Source organism: Anguilla rostrata, chromosome 12, assembly GCF_018555375.3.
Source record: "Anguilla rostrata isolate EN2019 chromosome 12, ASM1855537v3, whole genome shotgun sequence".
NCBI classification, from domain to species: Eukaryota; Metazoa; Chordata; class Actinopteri; order Anguilliformes; family Anguillidae; genus Anguilla; species Anguilla rostrata.
Window position 1 is genome coordinate 20,550,573 of NC_057944.1, and position 21,326 is coordinate 20,571,898.

A 21,326-nucleotide genomic window follows, 5' to 3' on the forward strand; every position below is an offset into this window, starting at 1 on the left:
CTCTCTCTCTCTCTCTCACTCACGGGAAGTGATACAGGCACCTGCTGCGCGCCACTCTGTTGAGGTATTAAGACTGACACAGTGGCTCTCTCATTCACTGCCACTGATCCCTCTTAGAGGGGGGCGGGGTCAGGTTAGCAGGGTAACATGGAGAGGGGGCGGGAGTGGTTCACCCTAGTAGGGGTGCTGAGACACAGCACCACACGGGCTGGAAAAAGTGCCATGAAAATGATTGTCATTGGTCTCTCCAAACCCCACCTTTCTCAGACCCTACCTCCACCCCCGACCCCACCCCCACCACCCACACTCATAGTCCCTCCCCTCTTACCCCATTTGGAATCTATTCCTCTCTCCAAATTGCCTTTGTGTGGGAAAAGGTCAAGGTTTGAATTTTAAGAGGGACATCCATGTCGAGATTCCTTGCGCTTCGTTAACTTGATTTTAAAGCCATCTGAGGGGGCGGGCTCAGGCTCGGACTCCCCTCCCTCCTGTATAAACACCATCAAGATTCAGTCCCACTGCATCATCTCTGCCAGACCTTCCATTTCCTCCTAAATGCACTACGTGGTTTGGCAAAATTGGGATTGCTTAGGTGTAATCAGCCATTAATGGATGTATCCAATATTCTTTCAACTAATAATACCTCTGATCTCCTCTCAGGTGACTCGGGAGCTTATTTACCAAATGTAATGCAACTTGTGCTGTGGCAGCACCTTTGGAAAGAGCTTAAGATTTGTTAAGATTCTGGTAAGGTCAGATACAACTAAAAAAATCAGGGAGGAATTTACTACATGGGTTCAGTTACATTACTGTTCAGGAGATTATCTGTAACACTAAGCAGCATACACAAGGCAGCATGGGGGAAGAGTTCTGGACATAGATTCATTTACCCTGTTAGTAATCGCTCTCTTCTATCTGCCAGTGCAGCTATAAACTATACACCTGTATATCCATTACATTTATGCTCTTATCCACAGCATCTTACACAACTTTTGCATTTTTATAGTGTCCATTTAAGCAGCTGTACATACGGTATACTGAAACAATTCAAGTTAAGTACCTCGCTCAAGGATACAGCAGCAGCGTCCTACCTAGGAATCAAACCTGCAACCTTTAGGTTACAAGTCTGATTCCCTAACCATTATGATGTTGTGGTCCCGGTGGTGTTGTACTGTATATAACAGTCCAATAATTGGTGTCCATTTTCAGTTCTTCCAGATACACAGAGGATTTGTGCAGTGTCTGCTCTACATTATACGTCCATAAACGTTAAATTATTACTATTATTAATTATATATAATTATAATATTAATACCTTTAATGATGCCTAGCTAAATGTAAGGGGCCCTTCGTGGATTGTGAAGAACATTTTCTTTTTTGAAGAATCCTTTAAATACAAATACATAATACTTTTTTTTTAAATAACAGTACAATTAACAGACCAGTTCTTTGAATGTATATCAGAAACTGCTTATACAATCTTACTATTTTAAAATGTCTATCATATGAACATTAACAAAACATTTTAAAAGATGTACAAGAATAGCTAACATTTATTTAAATTCATATTTTCCATAGTGAAAGTCAAATGGTATATAATGAAATCAAAAACTCAAATGCACCTTCCAGATATATTTATTATGAGTAAATGTATTTCCTTCAAAATCAAGATCCAACACAGCTTTAAAATCTGAACATAAAAGTACAAAATATTGATCAAAAATAGCCAGTAAACAGGCCTTGATTGTGTCCCATAGACTGTAATCATGCAATTACATTTTCAGGTTGGAGGTAAACAATCAGGATAAAGCTACAAGAAAGAGATACTGTATTTGAACTGTCTTCATTAAATTGATTTCATATGAACATATTCACACCTGACATGAAGAGATGTACTGTAACTTTCCAAGATCACAATCGATTTAAACTGTATACTTCAGAATCTATGTTCCCAAATGATATGATAATGGCTCAGATATTATAATGTCACAGAAAGTTACTTTATATAGTAGCTTCATCAATTGTAAGCAGCCATAACAAATGTGAGATGCAGATTTGAAGACAGCTTTGGAGACCACTGATAATCACTGATATGACACTACCTTCATGCGTTTGGTACATGATATGTACAGTAAAAAACAGAAAGCAGAGTACATTGGCTGCAAAAGTAGACAAACAAAGACAGGGCTGCCCAATCCTGTTCCTGGGATCTACCACCCTGTTTTCACTACAACCCAAATTCAGCACACCTGATTCTACTAATTAAAGAAATTTCCAGCTGTTGAATGAGATGTGCTTTGTTAGGGTTGGAGTGAAAACCAGCAGGATTGTAGAACTTCAGGAACAGAACTGGGCAGTCCTGCTTGAAGGTATATAGCAACAACAAAAATGTTTTTTTTTTTAAATTTTTTTTAAAGAATGACAACAGAAATAAACATAACTCAGAAACTGCTTCAGACCTGACTTTATGACTGATATTTTCTTGACCCCAGAGTTAAACTCTATGTTACTTGAAGGTCACCCACCTAACAGTTTAAACAAGCCACACATTCATCTGTAACTTTTACCTGTCAAGCCTACAAGCCTTTTTCTTTGTTTCGTTTGCTGCTTTGCAGCTCTGTAGAGTTGTTTTTACAACTCAAAACGCTTTGGTAAGTACGTGGAAACGATTTTCGCTTGGCAGTATGTGGTTGCTCATGCTTATGCTTTGATATTAGGAAGACATGTATGAATACTTGACCATGCAATCATGTTATATTTAGCATTTCCTCATTCACAATGGGATTGCCACAGAAACGTTTGTAAAATTTGTATTACAAAAAACTTTGAAATAGACAGCAGGAGAACCTGTCAGTAGAAGATCAGGAAAGATGAAGAAATTGTAGTTATTTCTATTAAACCCCGTCAATGTCTGATAAAATTGTACTATTACTGCTTTGGCATATAAATTATGACTCAAAGTGCTCTTTCGGAACTGGAATTCGACACAGTTTAAAATGAGATTAAGAAATTTACTGCAAAAATTATTTCGCAAATGACTGACTGAATGAATGAATGAACTCCAGCACAACAAATCACTGCAACTTTTCTTTTTCATTCAATTCAACACATTCATTGCTTGACTCAACAGCCCACAGAACACTTGTGCTGTGAAGAGGGAGTGAATTAGTTTTTTTTTCTTGGAGAATAAAAAACATATTAATCTGTCCACATGAACTTTTGAAATAAGGAAACCCTAGTATATATAGCTGAAGCTGGCCAGAACTCCCTCTCTCTGGACCTGAATGGGACCGCATTGTTACTGCTGGGCACATCACACCTGAGACACATTAATCCTGGCCCCTGGATTTGCTCCTGTCATTCTGGCTTTCTGTCTTGCACATAGTGTGTATCAGATACAAGAGGGGATACAGCAAAAACCAACTCAGATGCACAGAGCTGGCTTTAGGATTTCAGTAGCCCTAAACAAGAAGTTACCAGGGTGGCAGAAGCGGTCGGCAATCGCAGACCGGGGGGAACTGGCGCAAGAACAATAGCATCAAAAAAAGCTATTTGCGCCCTCGGAATACAAAAAGATAAAAAGCATTTAGAACCTGAATTGCGTGGCCCTTCCATGGCTGTGGCCCTAAATGACCGCATGGATCGTTTATGCCTGCAGCCGGCTCTGCAGATGCAGCCTCTGTTTAATTAAGGAAACAAATCAAGAGTCGAGAAATTACACTGAGAGACACAAAGACAAGATGCAACTAGATGCCCAGTATAAATATGAAGATGCAGTAGAGTCGACGAGGGGGATATGATGCACATTTTTGGCAAGACAGAGTCTTGGTATGGCAGTAAGATACTGTCATCTTCACTTGGTGCTTTCTACACGCAGTCACCGGGATTGATACGGGTGACCCAACCATTCTGTAAACCCAAGAATTACGTAAACTTTAAGTCAGCTGGGACTTCACAATGTTCAGTCCTGACTGTATGGCACTTTCTGCTGCTGCTCCAGCCTTATCTGCAAATACTACCCTGGGGCTGTATAATTTAACAGCAATTTATGAGCGCTTTCTTTCCTGCTGCCTTGGCCGCTGTCAATATCAATCAGTTACATCATTTTCCTGTAAAGCGCTTGGCACAGAGTTCCTGACGGAGGCAAATGAGGCCTGGCTATGCGCGGCTGCGGTTGGGGGTGGGGCCGGGGCCGATGCCCGCCCTCAGACTGGCACTGGTGAGGCCCCCGACATGCTCTGCGCACAATGCCTTCTCTAAGGCTGGCATTCCGGGTCTATCTGAGGGGGCCAAGCCATGCGTGGCTGGGGGGGCCTCAAGTCCAAGATAACGCTTCCTCCGCATCACCCACATTCCGCAGGCCCCTCAGGGCACCAGGCACTCTGCACACGGGCACACACAGGACACACGGCATGGCCGGCTTTGGTCCCTTAAGCAGATCAGAGACAGGCAGGACGAAAAAGTCCAACTTGGCAAAGGAATAAAAAAAGCACACGCTACAGAGCAAATTGATACAAATCAATGAGCTTTTAAAGAAGTGTCCCCAAGCTCAGTCTTTACTCCACACGAGGACCATTCATGGCCCTCAATGCCATTACAGGGCCAGAGTGGGCCACTCTCTTAAAGACTTATTAAGTGATACTGCTTTACTTCATTTTTTCAGGGTCAGCAATCTCAGCTGTATTTTTGAATGTCTGGATGAGTTGGATAATAAGGGAAAGGCATCCCATCTGATGCCAGAAGAGGACGCCCTAAAGGGGAAAGAAGGGCCAAGGGGGAAGAGGAAAAGTCATGTGTCAGAGCGACCAGCAGGCTCAGAAACACAGAACAGGCACTGCCTCAAAGCCCAGCCCTTGTAAACGCAACTGGATACATTTGGAGAGAATACACAGAGATAATATACACAGTACATATACATCCTGTTAGAGGCAACGTGGCCTTTTGGGAGGCGCCCAGGCTGAGTGGGGCGTGGCCTGTGGGTGGAGCTCAGATTCCGGTCAGCGTGCTGGAGGTGATCAGGCGGACTGACAGCGTCCCCGGCAGGTCGTTACTCTGACGATTCCCCTTGTCCCGAAGGTGTACGGTGTGCTGCTGCTGGGCGTCGTTGGGTTCACTGGTCAGGGTCACCTGACCCATGAAGGAGTCCGAGATCACATTCTTATTGTGGATCTGCAGCAGTTAGAGAGAGAGAAGGAAAAGACAACGAACAAGGAGGGAGAGGAAGCCATGTATAAAAGAGAAGATGAAAAGAACATAAATGGAGAGTTTGAAAAAGAAAAGAGTCAGGGAGATATGAAGAGTCAGCATTTAAGAAAAGAAAAGAAGAAGAGAAAGGCAATATCAAAATGATCAGACCCGCTGCATGCTGGTGTCAGTCTTATTGTAACTCTTAACTGCATAGCATTTCAGCTCTAACGCTCCACTAACCTCAATGTGAATGGTTCCCTTTGGTTTCCTCCTGTAAAAGAGCCCTTTAGTGTCAAACTCTGGGTTACAGTTGTTCTTGTGGGCCGGAGAGCGCACCTTCTGCCCTTCACAGCTGATGATGACATAAGGATCTGAGGCTGAAAGCAATAGGGAAACCTGTTAATCATAGGCCAACTGCCGTCACTGGCATTGTATGCACAAACACAGCACAAAAACAGACTCATCAAACTATAGTATTTTAGACACTTACGTCTTTAAACTGACCATGGTCACGCCAGAAGAAAGAATAAAAAATTGTAATTAAACAACTTAAACAACCTGCAGTTATGGACTTTGGCCACAAGGTGGTGCCCACATACAGTACATTTAATTAAAATGTGCGCATTCACAGCTCTTGGTGATTCAGCTTCTTACTGGTTTGAATATGGCCATAATGAACAACTGATCGCATGTAAATGCATGGAATGGTGGCATACAAAAAGCTGCTCCAAACAAAATGCATTGAAACTAAATGAAAATAGACACCAAATTTCTACTTAAACACTGAAGTAGTAGACATAAACAACAATACACAATAATGTATGTATGGGAAGATCTGGTGAACCTAAAACAAAACCTTTACATTTTTTCTCCAACAAACCCCCAAACATATGGTCGCCCCCTTGTTGGCAGCTTTCCAGCAGATTTAATTGGTCTCTGTCGTTGTATTTTTTGAAGAGAAAACCTCTGTGGGAAATCCCATGTGCTTTGAATGATCAATCGACTCCAATAGCCAAGGATAAACAGAAGCAGAATGAAAGTAAGAAACTGGAGCTGTGTGGCTCTGCCGCGTCTCATTCATCCACAGGGGGGCGTACCTCCATTGGAGTCCTGGCCCTGCAGCCCCACTGCAGCCAGCACATGCACCTGCGTCACCAGGAGAGGGTAGCCACACATCCCAGTCCAGCAAGTCTGGGGCGGCTCGTCCAGGGTCAGCTCTCTGCGGTCAGAAAGTGAGCGTCCCTTGCATTGAGCTGACCCACAAAGGAAACCGAATGCAATGGAACATTCCCCTCCTAAAACCACTGTGGCCTCACCCCACTGTAATACCCCCCGCCCCCCCAACACACAGACACGCACGCACACGCACACACACATCCCTCCCAAGCTCACCCACTAATCACCACTATGCCCTGTAGTTGTTAATGTTTAGTAGAAGTATCAAATTAATTTCATTGATGAGATATGACAAGGAAGGGTGACTTGTTTATAAATGATCACGAGTACGGCCAGCAGCAGCAGCACAGACAGGAAGGGGAAGTGGGGGGGGGGGGTGTTTTACTTGCAGTCCGAAGGCACGTCAGTGAACACCCGGAGCAGGAATTCGCCCTGCAGGCCGGGGTCAAAGGTCGTGGGGATGATGACGTAGCGCCCCTCCTTCAGCTCCTTCCGCAGGAACACGCAGCGTGAGTTTATATAGACGGAACCCCCGACTTTTTGCTGGATCATGTGCATGCGATACTTCCTGTTGAGCTCCACCTGGGGACACAGGGACTGGTTATACCTGTACACACGCCCTCCCTCCAGCCAACTCCAGCACACAGCCACACCTAGACACAGTAAGCCTACATATACATGCATGCAATGCCTCTTCACTACAGCTGTTTCAGACATAAGTGAGTATAACACACATTTATAGAGTATTTCACTTTCAAAGCTAAGGGTGAAGGGGCAACATGGGAAAATGTTGTACAATCACAATTTAATCACACGTTAATTTACTTGAGAGTGTGTTGCTTCCTACAACATCAATGACTGACAAAGCAACAGTTCCAGTTACACTGAAATTAAGTGGTTTCATAGTGCTGCCAGTCCCTCCTTTTGCAGACCTGAGGTAAACAAATCAGAGGCCCAACTCCATGCTCATTTCCCCGCCCATGTTCCTCATGACCCCGCCCATTCCGGCCCTCACCCGGTGAATGTCGAATCCGATGGCCAGGTTCTCGCCCTTCCCCTCTTTGGGACGGGCACGGCGGTCCTTCTGTTGCAGGCAGATCAGAACATCATCCTCCGCCTTCTTCACGTCGAACACGTACTGAGCGTACAAACACACAGCTCGGTCAGACTCAAACACACGCACACAGAGAACTCCTAGTAGACATACAGACAGCTGGTAGACATACGCAACACACACAACAGCACTTTTAGGATTACACTGCACTAACACACAAGTAGAGTACAGAGAGGGTGTCACAGATGAGTGTGACTGACGGTCCGGTCCATGGTTCAGTGTGGACACACACGACTGGCCGCCCCCCCCCCGCGGGCTCTCGCACCTGGGGGTTCTGCAGGAAGGTGGCTTTGTGGTTGATGCAGCCCCCGGCGCGGTTCTTCAGAGGGTCATCCAGATGAACCCAGGACCCCCGCTTCACCACCTCCTCCCAGGTCTTGTGGATGCTCAGGTGGGAGGTATTGATGAGTCGGCACAGGATCAGGTCGGTGAAGTGCTGGCAGAAGTCCTCAAAGGTCATCCTGGGTTGTGGGTGTGGCGTGGGAGAGGGTAGGGGCAGGGGGATGAGGGTCAGTGACTGAATGGAGACCACTGTGTTTAAGACCAAGGCAGAGACCAAGACTTCAAACCACCATGACTGTCTAGGATCTCAAGGTTTACAGGTTAAACTTCAGGAAACGAGGAGATGGTTATAGTTCAGACATCAGACTCAACTTGAGACATCAGAGAGTGAGAAAAAGATTAGGGCTCAGAGCTCATACAGTAAGGAGAAGGTGAGGTTTTCAGACAATGAGGAAAAGGTTAAGATATGCAGCAGACGGTGAGAAGTGGGTTTACTGTTTGGGCTCTGACAGAGAATAGGAAACTGCATGCAGTAAAAAAAACTAAACAAACATCACATTACATTACTGGCATTTACCAGACACTATTATCCAGAACAACTTACACAACTTCATAGCCTTTTTACATGGACAAATTCCCAGATTCACTCAAAACCATCTTTTCAAAAACTACAGTGTCCTGTAGCTGCAGCATATTTTCTTGCAGACAGCTCTTAGGTGATTAAGGTGGAGTTTTCTACAGGAATAATAATGAAGGGAAGCTCTGCTGAATGCATAAATAGAGGGAGGGTGGAGGGGTGGGGCTCTCACCAGAACTCTCCATCCTCCTGCACTGTGACGCCCAGCTTCTCTCTCTCACTCTTGCTCACTTTCTGCCACTCTTCAGAGCTGTGAGGGAGAGAGCATACACACACACACACACACACACACACAATTAGCTGCACATTGAGATCAACGTTGTCACACTTTTAATACAGATTTGTTTCATTTGCTCTCCTCCCTTGGGCACTGTGTGAAATTCTGCATATAATGCAGCACTGTTTTATACCGTAACACCTTGTTTCTTTACTTGTTTGGACTGTTGGATGTTACAGAATAATTCTGGAGTTCATCTCCCCGTTGAGTCATCATGCGGGTTACAAGGGTGTGCGGTAAGGTGAGGCTAATGGCATCGTGGGGCTGGATATTTGGGCGTGTGCTGGCGGTAGGCTTCAATCTGCCCTCATCCCCTCCCATGCCAAGAAACACTGCCCCTCAAGCTTCACTCCCATTGTTTATTTAATGAGGAATACAAGGTCCAAAATATATGTTCAATTTCATTTCTCTAAAAGCAAAGTTCAGGTATACTTCATTTACATGTTGAAACAGGGCCGTGCAGTGGGGTCAGTGAAGAAGATGGATTATGTGTGTATTGCGATCTTGGTGAAGTAGAGAATACAGTTCATTTTTTACTTTATTGCCCATTCTATCAAGAGTTTTGTCAGGAATCTAGAAACAGAAAAGTCTTATACACCATTGTGTGTCAGCTTGTCTTGGCATGCTACTTTCACTCCTTTCAATGTGTCCAAATAATGCCTTGTGAGATGGGTCATGGTGAGCATGACCGGACATTAAAATAAACAAATTAATTAATTAATTCATTCATTCATTCAATCAATCAATCATTCAATCACTCTCTCATCACATGGTGTCACACAGCTTGTGTCTTTACCTTGCCATTTTTCCCCAATGTAAAGATGCAGGCTGTGTAAAGGAAGAAACCAAAACAACACAAAGACACTTTTCTGCTTCATAACCTTCACAGCGAGCGATATTAAGTTTTAAGGCCATCATTTTGGCGAGAGCTCGAAGAAACTAAACAAATTCCTTTTTTTGGATTTTGATAAAGCCATCTGGCCTCCCGTCAAGCCCTCCTTTTCCTCAACCCCCAAAATAAATCATTCATGCCGAGATATGAAAAAAGAAGAGTCGCTTTCACTTTAATTGGATTTCTCCTCTTTAATAATTCAGAGCGGCACAGAGAATAAAAACCACGCCGAGAGGAGCGCTCCATCTTCATTTGCGTCCCGCGCGGCGTCGGAAGGGGATTAAATAAAGGGGAGAAGGTAGAAACGGGGGCGAGCGCGGCCGCGGTCCACCTGAGGAGCCGGGCGCTGCCCGCGCTCCCGGATTACTGCTCACATCAATCACAGCGGGTCGGGCCGGCCGCGCGAGGGAGCGCTAGCCTCAGCGCTAGCCTTAGCGCACATTTAAATGAAGCTTCTGCGGCCGACGGCTCCTTTAAACGGAAAGGAACACTTAAATTCAAGCGCTGCCGAGAAGCCGGCGTTCCAGCTGCACTATTCCTGAGGCCTGGCTTTTCCATTTCACAGCGTAGCAGGATCAAACGACGAGACTCCCCCAAACTCGCAGCGCTAAATGGCTCTCAAGAAGAGAGACGTAACTATGCTGAAGCACAGTTTTACTTAAACTGTTTGTTTCAATGGTTATATTACCATTATTGCAGTTGTTGTAATTATTTTTTATTGTCTTGTTTTAGCACTCCTGTTTGTCTGTTTGCCATCAGCTGTTTGGTATCAGCCCTTAGGGCAGAGAGCAGTGGCAGGTAAAGGCTTACACCTCAGGCTGAAGTCTTCTACACATCACTAGTCTCAGTATCTTTAGTCTCAGCGTCTAACCCTGCCTTTCCAGAGTACATCTAAACATTGTCTCAGAGGTGATGAGCACAGTGCGACAGGAAGATGTTGGGCCTAAAGGCCTCATTACATTACATTACATTACAGGCATTTGGCAGACGCTCTTATCCAGAGCGACGTACAACAAAGTGTATAACCATAACCAGGAACAAGTATGACGAAACCCCTAGAGAGAAGGGGGTCCTATTTTGTCTCCAATTATCACCTCCCATTTCCTGTGGGAAACAAGTACACATGTGTATTTAACAGAGGGTGGGGCTTTCACGGGTGGTCCTTGGCCGGTCTCACTGTGGAATGCAAACAGACGGGACGCAGCCAGCTGGAATCCTGATAACAGCTCTTGCAAAAGAGGACCCGAATCCAGCCAGCTGCTGCAGTATTCCCCGCGCATTCGTAAACTTTTACATCCTGTGTGATTACTGTCCACCGGCAGCCCTTCGAAGAAGCAAACCTCTATTTCAGTTGCGCATCTGTGTAAATGTAGCTGAATAAAACAATCAGGGTGAATTAAGCAATTTTTTTGGTGTACAGCTGTGTTGTCCACTAGAGGGGGCTGTGGGAGCACTGCGAATAGAGCCGCAGGGAGAGCGGTCTCCCTGTGGAACAGTTGTTTTACGTGCGAGTGCCCCTCCCCCACATCCTGCACGGGAGACTAGGTGGTGAGGGGACAGGGAGGGGAAGCGCACCCACAATGGGAACGACAGCAGTACAGCAATGCTTGGTGAGCTGAGCTGGTGTCCCAAAGCCTACAGGCTTGGAATGTGTGACACTAATACTGTATAATAAAGTACTGAATCCAGGAAGCTTTAGTTAATATCCTGAATCGTCAGAACATGTAGGATATAATGCTATGGGGGAACTGTGCGGTACAGCCAAACAGTAACTCAGCCAGTCAGAGGCTCCTCCAGCAGGGGGCAAGCTTCTGCTACAGGGTGCTATTCACACTCCTTGTCACTGACTGTAAAAATAGGCTGTCAGCATGGGACAGACTCTGTCTCCAGCTTCCATATTTGGCAGCGGGTCGCCTCACTCTTTCAGCGCGTCAGCTGCGGTGATGTGCAGGGGAGATAACGCCTCTCGCGTCTGTGAGAAATCCCGCCTCATCACGAGGGCTGGTGTCACAGAACCGGAGAAAGCCAGAGACGTGAGAGATGGGATACAGGAGGTTTCAGGAAGTGGTGTCCTAGTCAATAGGTAAGCCATGATAGAAGAATTAAATTGAAGAAAGTTTGGCCTCATTTCTAAGCCAAACTAAGGCACCATCATTTGGATAGAATGCTAGCCAAATACAAGATGGCGAAACTAGATGGGCTTACTAGTTTCCCAGTCGTTTATATAATTATCTTTCTGTCCAAATGGTTTATTCTTAATTTGATTAACAAATGAGGTCAACCTTTCCACCTGGAAGGAGGATAAGGCACAGTTCAAATGTACTATTGTGGCAAACCTATCTCCAGTATCCCATCTAGACACAACCAAAAGAACTGTGACTTGGCAGTCCTGGCATTCCCTGAGCTGAATCAGTGTAAGGAACAGAACCAATATAAGGAACAGAACCAGCAGGAGGAACAGAACCAGCAGAAGAAACAGAAGTTTGAGAACACTGGTCTGAACCTTAGAGTGTGGGCCATAATCCTGGTCAGGATGCTCATCTCACACACTTAAAAAAGGTATTTTTCTAAATATTCTCCTGTGAAAATCCACAACCACTGCATAAATGGACTAAGGACACATGCTGAGCTAGAAATGTGTCATATGCGCAATGTAATATGAGCGAGCTGCAGACACATTGAAGGGCACTTCCAGATCAACTGCCACTATATCAGAGAGACCCATCTGCTCCTTAGCCTCAGGGCAGCCACAACTTTCCACTACATCCCCCTAAACACCTGTTCAGCGCATGCCCCTCCTTCTGAGCTGCAGGGGGCGCTCTGCCCCCGAGGCAGTGGCCTGATGGGCTTACGGTGGGCGGTCCTGTACGAGCATCAGGCTGCAACATCCTGTACTCACCGGGAGGCAGCAGCTCCCCTGAAAGTCAGATTTCCATTAGTCTGCATGCAGGCTCCACACGGGCCAGCCAAGCGTGTAACACAATGAGGTCAAGCAATTTTCCCATCATCTCTAACCCATGATATACACACCACACTCTGCTTCTGCTGTGAGAAACCTGAGTTCATTTCCTGCTTCTGCCCATACATTTTTATTCTGTGCATGTACTGGTGAGTGTAAGACCTCCAGGCCCGCAGGGGGCGGCGTTACCTATCGCTCCAGGCTCCGTTCCACTCCCTCTCCCCCCAGGGATTCCTCATACGGATCATGGTGAGCTTCTCCGATTTGAAGAAGGCCAGCAGCCCGCTACCCAGCCGTACCCTCCTGACATCTGTCACAGCGTAGGCGTGGCCCTTCACCAGGCCACAGGCCAGCCGTGCCTCCATATCCGCTGAGGAGGTCGCCTGGGAAACGACAGCGCATCATCCTGAGAATGCAAACTCAATGCCATCCTCGGACTTGGCTCACAAAACTCTGTACTGCACAACTGTTCTGAGAACATTGAGTTGTTTCTTCAGGACCAAAATGGCTTTTTTGTTACATTTCATTTGTTTTGGAGATGGGAGGTAGGCGGGTGGGAATATGTCAGATTCCAGAGAGATGTGCTTTTAAGCCAAATCATTTCTCCTCAGTGGCTGGAAAAACAGTCATTCTAGATGCATCATTCAGAAAAGGCATCTTAACCTTTTTACTCTTAGTATGCTTCATATTACTCTTCTGATCAGTGATATCAATTTTCATTGATAAAATGAACCATTGAAAATAAAATAATGACAGTTCTACCTATTGACCAATAGATAGTTTTCTTATACACTTGTTGTATACACTTTTATATTTCTTTGTTTTAAATTATACAATGTACATAGATATACAAATTTTGACCACAATAAATGACAATGGACACCTTTAACTGAGGATCATACATATGGTTATATTTTTGGGTTACTGTAACTGTGTACAGTATGTGTCAAAACAGAATTTTCCCCATTTGCAAGCCAGCATTTCTACTCCGATAGTAAAGATTTGAGAATTTAGCGTATTCTGGCCTACATTAGCAATGAAACTCCATCTGATATGCATCAAGGCCATAACAAGAAACTGCCGCTGGAAATGAGACATCCAGTTTTGTCATTTTAAAGATGGTGGCACGTCCGGGTGAGCGCGGAGCCTCACTCTGATCGAGCAGCTGATGAGGCCGTCTCGGTTTTGGACTTTAAGGACCCTGTCGAACAGCTGGTTGCGGGCGGCCTCGTCCTCGGCAAACTTGCCCTCAAGCAGGTCCACGGGCTCCGACACGCCCCCGGTGAAGTCCACCAGGGCGTCGGCTGTGTTTCCGCCATCCAGCGCTTCATAGCAACCGTACACCCTGCAGCGGGGCAACATGGGGACATCTATCAGCTTTGGCCCCCTGATCAACAATTTATCCCATCATCTGTGCCTAATGCCCGCTTAGTAACATGACTGTCAGCCAAGTGCTAAGGTATAACTTTGGCATTATTTTAAATGACAACTAAAACCCAGATTCTGACAGGTGATCATGTGATTTTATCACTGTAGAGAAAACCACAGTGAGTGTGGCCCATGGACTAAGCTTCACATACAATAATATCATGATAAATCACTGGTTAGACAAAGGAAGAAAATTGTACGAGGACCCCAATAAGAACACTTCCAACTGAAAAAATACCTTAAAATGACCAAAACCCCTCCCACAGATTTTCTGTTCCCGCCTGTGATTGGCTATTCCATCCCCCTGCCCCAAGCTGTAATTGGCAGCACTTACTTGGCATAAGCCTTCTCCACCAGGGCACTCCAGAACTCGTTGCTGTCATTAGAGTGGCAGTACACCAGCTGGTTGTTGACGGTGGGCAGCCGGTCGTCGACGACGACGTCCACCCAATCTCCGAAGCGCCAGAAGCGAAAGTGGAAGATCCCGGCGTAGGATTCGGGCTTTTCTGTGTTCCACTCCTGCTCCTTCCAGTCTGGGATGACCTGCATGGGGAGGGGGGGCACCGTGAGTTCTGTCAGACCGTCTAAAATGTAATTACGGTCATAAGGCAGAGGCCCATAAACCTGCCACACTGCTCTCCTGTCTTGCCTGAAAGACACAGTCCAGGGCGGGTCACTGACTTATTACGTTTACGACATTGTCATTATAAATCTGTCTCACTATAGTATGACAAACACCAGCAGCAAATGAAGGAGGGAAATTAAGCGTGATTAAATCTCTGTTCACATGGGGCTGGTTTTCCTGACATCTCTAAGATGTGTATTGGCTTTTCCTCTGTATACGTGGCCCTCAGGAAATTCACCAGGGCCATGTTCATTACTGGCTATTCACCAAATGTCATTCAGTTTCCTGTGATTCGTAACGATTTGCCGTGTAATGACTATTTTTGTACCCGTTCTCTTGAAATCCACTTCAAAATTTCACTTGCAAACTAAAGATAAGCTTAATTTCACGTTTTCTGCTTGTCTGACTCAATATTAACTCACTACTCAAAATATGCTAATCCTGTGACTTACTGGAGTGTCAAAGAAATTAATGTAACATGATGAAATCACCGGCCCATTGCCAAAATGCAATTACGGATACAAAGACAGTTCAGGTGTGGAAGGTAAGCACAGCTGCAGTAGACAGAATACATTTGGTATATCAGGAAAACACTGTGAATGGTGTATAATTATGTGTGAATATATATAATTAAACATAGAGCCTTGGGGCTCATGGAGCTTATCTGGATCTCTGTTGCATGAAGTGTGTGATGAACAAGCACATGCTCCAGACAGAACACAAGTCTATTGCAGGGTCATTATCTACAGTCCATCTCTCTTAACGCAGAGTGCCAAGCAAAGGAAATGGGTACATTAATTTAAGTCTCCAGACAGGGATTTAACTACCATACTGCTGAGGTCAGTACCGTAAAGCTACTGAATCGGGTCACTGAACTGAACACTGTGGAGCTACGCAGCATGGGCACCTGCTCCAGAGGCAAGAGAAGTAATTAGCCTGCCTGACTTTCCCAAAAGTTTAAAACCACGCACAACTGGGCGAATGAAGACATGAAGTCTCTCTCCTCCGAGTGTGTCCTCCATCTGCCAGACCAGATATCTCAGAAAGACCAGAACTGGACACCTCCTTCCTGATAACAGCAGAAGTAAAACCAACTGCAAAGGCCCATTCCAAGGCTCTCTCCAGTCTTTAAGATAAGCGATGACAAATTATGACCTGGCTTGGCTTCAGCAAGCGAGCAATAATGATCCCTTGGCCTTGTGAGAAAGTGACATGCAAAACTGCAAATGAGGCAGGTGGCTGGATTTACACAATCTCACCACCGCGGCTAAGGATTAGCACATCCCTACAGGCTCAAGGGATCATTTCAGAATTCAGCCCACACCCGCTAGAAAGGTGCGTCTTAGAACCATGGAATGCTGGGTAATGCAATGCCATGTCCTCCAAATCTCTTTTGATAAACCCTGACCGTACCGCTGAGCAAATTGCTTGTCACTCAGCTGATGCAATTGCTGACTAACACATAATTAAAAGCAACAACTGAGCATGCACACACGCACCCACACCATATACATTAACAAACATACATATACCCATCTTGATAAAACATGTACAGACATGAAATTGTATAGGCAAGATGCATTCACTGCTTGGTACAGAATTTTATCAAAGGCAACTTACAGTTTAAGTAATCCATTATATACAACTAGAGATGCACTTTTGTGCAACTACCTTTTTTTGAGGGTCCAACAGTACAACACCACCTAAGAATTGTACCCACAACCTACAGCATATAATTTAAGCAATGTTTTTTTCCTCTCAGAGCAGTTACACTGCAATTTGGTTTTAAGAGATAGAATTGATATGACACACAACATCACCAAACTGATGCGTGTGAATAACTGTAAGCAGCTTTCTGAGTTTGTCACTTTAATGTCCTCCCCCAAACACACACCCGCCCGTTTGACATCAGTCACTTGAAACTGTAGACGAGGAAAAAATAAATAAACAATCTAGCACCATCCCAAATGCCCAGAGGAAAATCCCAGGGTTGCTGTTGCCTACGTCATTAGCTTTCGTTGCCTAGCACTGCCACACATCACGCCAACATGAGCACCCACCCCTCCCCTCTCCCCTCACTTCACTGCAGCCCCCCTCTCCCCTCATTGCCTGTGCAACTGAATCAATAAAGTCCCAAACACAGCAGGAAAGCAGGGCTAGGAACACTCCAGGGTTAGCCACAGAGAGGGCGAGAGATAGAGAGAGCAAGAGAGAGAGAGAGAGAGAGAGAGAGTGAGAGAGAGAGCGGAAGAGCGGAAGAGCAGTAGAGGACCAGGGAGCTACACCAGCAGACTCAGACGCGACCCCCAGCCCACCCGCCCGACACAGACGTGCCCATGGCCTCCAACTTGGAGCTGCCCTTCCGGGAGGACCGCCAGCTGACGGAGGTGATGCGCCTGCGGGTGCAGTCGCTGCAGCAGCGTGGCCAGAAGCGGCAGGACGGCGAGCGGCTCCTGCAGCCCAACGAGATCGTGTACCGCCTGGACTTCTCCCAGCAGAGCCTGCGCTTCAGCGGCTGGAACATCCGCCTCTCCGCCCCCGGGAAGCTCACCATCATCGGCACCTCGCAGCACTGGACCCCGGACCTCACCCACCTGATGACCCGCCAGCTGCTCGAGCCCGCCGGCCTGTTCTGGAGGAGCCCCGAGGATGACCAGGACGCCCCAGTCAAGTGCTTCGAAGCGGACACCCAGGAGTTTGGCGAGAGGATAGCCGAGCTCGCCAAGATCAGAAAGGTGATGTTCTTCCTGTTCGCCTTTGACGACGGTATGAACAAGGACAACATCGACTGCTCCATAGCCTTCAAAGTGGCCCAGAAGAACTAGACTCATTCTGCTGAAGCATTTGCAAGATTACCCCCAACAAGGTTAGACTGGTCTGCACTCTGCTCCTGTGATTGAGTTTGTTTCTTTCTTTGCCTTCCAAAACCTTTCTACCCGAATGTCTACAGCAGACAGTAGAAGTCTTCTAACTAAATGCACCAACTTAATACTGTGCTTTTGCCTGCCTGTACAGTGGTCACTGTCCAACATGTGCACAAATAGTGAGCCTATCTACAATATTTAGTCATGCTTTGTTGTAAAAGTGAATGGGCACTTGTGTTGGTTAAAAAAATGCACAACAGAGAAGTTATATTATAAGCAACACTAGTTTCTCAAAAACATACCCAGCAATTATTCTGAAAAGCATGTCAATTTGGGGGTCTTTTCTGCACAAAACTGCTGTTTTTCTTTCTTACGGGTTTTGGTTTGCATAAAAGTATTTTCCCTCAAATGTGACTGACGCTAGTAGATGAGTTAATGTGTAAAGAGCATATACACTACTGTCTAGATAAAAATTATTTTAAAATCATATTAATGGTATAATACTTTGTAAGAAATATCTATATGACATTCTACAGATATATGGTCATCTAGTGTTAAGCATCATCTCATCCTTCATTGACTATGTAGTGAATTAAGCTTATTAGAATTAAGCTCTCACGACTACTGGAATTGTTGCACGCACTGAATCATTGCACGGTCTATAAGGTGATGATACCCAGCAGCAGCCATTAAAATCTCTCTTCTTCAGTCATCCTCTCCCTGGCTGTCTTTCTGTCCTTGGTTCGGAATGAATTCAAAGCCACTGTGGGGACTCAGTACTGGTACAAGCGAGGTCAACCACCATGGATAGGCTGTTTTTGCCAGCAGCTAGCGCAAGAAGCTTTCACATTAATCAATAGGATTGTGCATCACACACACTGGGGGGTCTTATCAGCAAATATATTCTATTGTAGAGTGTCACTCTTTCATAGGCAATACACTGGTACCATAAAAGCAAAGAGATTAAAAAATTATTCCACCAAGCCCTCTTATACACTGACACTCATCTTCCGTTTGCTATTCTCCACACAGGCACCATGCATATGAAAGACACATACATCTCCTTTGAAATAAAAATAAACATTTATTCTTAAAATGAACTGTTGAGAAACTGCCTGACAAATGTGGAGTTATCGAAGAACCAAACATTTGACTTTACACCAGTTAACATTCAGTATTACCCCTGCTGGTGAATGATTGTTTTCACTCATTAAAAGTGGGATAGCCTCAAAGGAATATAGCAATGTGTTCCATCACCCACAAGGGACCAGGCAGTTTTCCACAATATCTTTGTACAACAGGGGCCAATGTTCCTGAGTGACTCTCATCCAGGTGAACAGACCACATCACTCCTGACACATCTTCATGTGTTTCTTCATGCTAAGGAATCTCAGTGTATTACTGTTGTACACAATGGTGCAAATTATTAAATGAAATCATGGGCATTAACTTATGGTGTTCTGTGATTTTTAAAAAAAAACTTGTGGTCTTATGAAACAACACATTCAAAGCAAATAAATTTCAGAATAAGAGATATTAAAATATATGATATTCATATATGAAACATGGACATGGCAGCAACGTGATATTATCATTAATCAACAAGTATCCAAGAGACTGCATTGCCATTTATGACTCAGACACTGATGTTTTCCATGAGAAATATACTTTCTGTAAAAATTTATACCGTACAGACTCTAGATTTTCTTTTAGCTTAGCCGCCTTGGATAAGGATAAGTGCTTCTGCAAATCAGAAATGTAAGGCAATGCAAAAGACAATATGTCTATTTATTGGGCTCTAATTGACACAGAGCTAGCAGAGCCAAGGGTCTTCTGTCTGCAGCACTACACCATCATTTTAAAAACTTGGCACAAAAAGGATGAAGACAAATCTGAAAGGCAGAGAGTTTTAACCTTCAGATGTTCAAAATGTCCAGTGAATTCCAAGTTTCAAACAACATTAACTATAAGATCCATAAAACACGGAAAGGTTATTTTCAGAAGTGAAGCTTAATAAAGTGGCCTTGCTAAGGAAAGCAGGTTGACATATAATATGAGTGCTCAGGCCAGTAAAACCTGGTCAGGGCTCTACAGGCATCTCTGAGGACAGCCACTTTGACATGTATAAGAGAAGACCCGACACACAGTAGGTCAAAACATTGAGGACCTGTGGGACAGATGGTCATGGAGACAGTTGTTAATGAGATCCTAGGAGGGAATACAGTGTCATGCCATCCCAGGGAGAGCTTTTAATGAGAATATTCCGGGATGGATTCTGAGCCGAGCAGCCAAACCACGGACTCTCCACATCCTTATAAATGCCAATAAAAGAACAAAACTCAAAGTTCTCAGTTGTGAACTGGCAGAAGTAAGTTTCTCTGAGTCCTCTCTAAGTTTGGATTGGCTAAGGATGCGTTACATCTCTCCAGTACCACAGCTCTGGGTCTGTTTCCCAGAGGCGAGATGAAACCGTTCACAAAGAACTAAACAACAGCTGTTTCCTCAGCGAAGTGCAGTGAGAAGAACTCAAGTCCCATTTCAGGAAATGGAGGATGTATAAAAAAGTCCTTCCATGCACCTTTCATGCAGACTGTTGGGAGAGTGAAAAACAGAACTGAAAATGTGGGTCTTTTCTGCCTGTTCTTGCCTTCTGTTCTTTCAGATGTAATACAAATCCCCCCTTGCTTGTTACTCTGAAGCTTTCCATTTAAACCAATCTCACACCAAGGTGTACCTATATATTTCAAACATACACAGCTTTTATTTGCCACTTTTTGTCACACAATAAATAGAGTCAAAGAGTGCCTTTCTTTTCACTGTACTTTAAGGAACTGCAGTGACTCTGTCACAGCTCTATCCTGCTCTGTTGTCAGCACTGTAAACAAAACTACAGACCTCTACTCTAATCCCAGGAGTTACAGATACCTGATACTATCAACATTTAGAATCAAAGCAAAGCGTTTTCTTTGATCTGCTTCCCATTGTCATGGACCAAAATAATCAAACCTGTTAAAGGGAGTTTCACTTTTGGGTGTTGAGAGTCTTGTACACCTTATAAGAATCTAACACTCGGAAGACATAAATAACCTTCTCCAGCTGTTTCAAATGTGTGTGTGGTTGCCGTAGGGATAACTGTAGCTCTTTCTGTGCAAAGCTCCATTCAAGATTCCACGTTAGATTAGTATTGTTTAGCAAACAGGCAGTGCATCTAGTAATTCTGTATTGGTATAATATTTCTGGTGCCATGGTTACCAATAATGTTCAGTAATGGGGTGTGCTGTAGCTCAGGGAGGTCTGAGTCTTGCTTATGCATCCAGGGTCCTGCAGATGTCTGGCCATTGCATCAGGTCATGCCCAGTGAAAGCAGTCTTTTCAGGAATCAAAACAGCGGCTCGCAAGCCAGCCCATTAAGAGGAAATAACATGGTGCACAGTCAGGGGAATTTGTCATCTGTGCTGTAACTGAACAAATGATGATGTGATTCTTCCATGGCATCTCCATCATCGAGGGAGTTACTATTCAGAAGGATGTGTTCTGCGTAATGAAGCAAACAGACTGCAGGACCCTACGCACAATAATGAATATCCCCACCCGAATGTTTCTGAAACAGAGCCAGAGACGGGCTCTTCTGGCGTTCCCTCTATTTGGGTAATATTAACTTTTATTGATGCACTGCGAAGCAGGACTCTGCCCAAGTGTGATTCAGCCAAATCGACTTGTGATGAGATCCACCTCCTACTCCCCAGTCAGTCCCGACAGCCTACATGTCAGGCACTGGGGCTGAGAGATGGCGGTGCTCACAGGAGCATACAAGCGCAAATAAACATACATACGTGCACGCGCACGCACGCGTACACACACACACACATGCGGGCGCACGCACGC

The 21,326-nt window shown here is 45.0% G+C and overlaps 2 protein-coding genes across 2 annotated transcripts in view; one reads left to right on the forward strand and one right to left on the reverse strand.

Annotated features, from left to right (window-relative positions):
* Positions 1-1,619: 1,619 nt before the first annotated feature.
* Positions 1,620-21,326, reverse strand: part of capn5a (calpain 5a) — a 38,903-nt gene continuing 19,196 nt past the window's right edge. The window contains exons 4-13 of the mRNA XM_064303405.1: positions 14,287-14,495; positions 13,677-13,869; positions 12,714-12,907; positions 8,569-8,646; positions 7,743-7,938; positions 7,379-7,501; positions 6,749-6,945; positions 6,285-6,406; positions 5,428-5,564; positions 1,620-5,169 (exon numbers count right to left, since the gene is read on the reverse strand). Of these exons, the coding sequence (XP_064159475.1) occupies positions 4,987-5,169; positions 5,428-5,564; positions 6,285-6,406; positions 6,749-6,945; positions 7,379-7,501; positions 7,743-7,938; positions 8,569-8,646; positions 12,714-12,907; positions 13,677-13,869; positions 14,287-14,495 (1,632 nt within the window). The 3' untranslated portion in view covers positions 1,620-4,986. The remainder of the gene's footprint in view (positions 5,170-5,427; positions 5,565-6,284; positions 6,407-6,748; positions 6,946-7,378; positions 7,502-7,742; positions 7,939-8,568; positions 8,647-12,713; positions 12,908-13,676; positions 13,870-14,286; positions 14,496-21,326) is intronic.
* On the forward strand, positions 16,668-18,890 carry ompa (olfactory marker protein a). The gene has a single exon (XM_064303415.1). The coding sequence runs from the start codon at positions 16,914-16,916 to the stop codon at positions 17,400-17,402; it is 489 nt and encodes a 162-aa protein (XP_064159485.1). The 5' UTR covers positions 16,668-16,913; the 3' UTR covers positions 17,403-18,890.

Coding starts and splice junctions, on each gene's coding strand:
- ompa (XM_064303415.1), top strand. CDS start 16,914: ATGGCCTCCAACTTGGAGCTGCCCTTCCGGGAGGACCGCCAGCTGACG.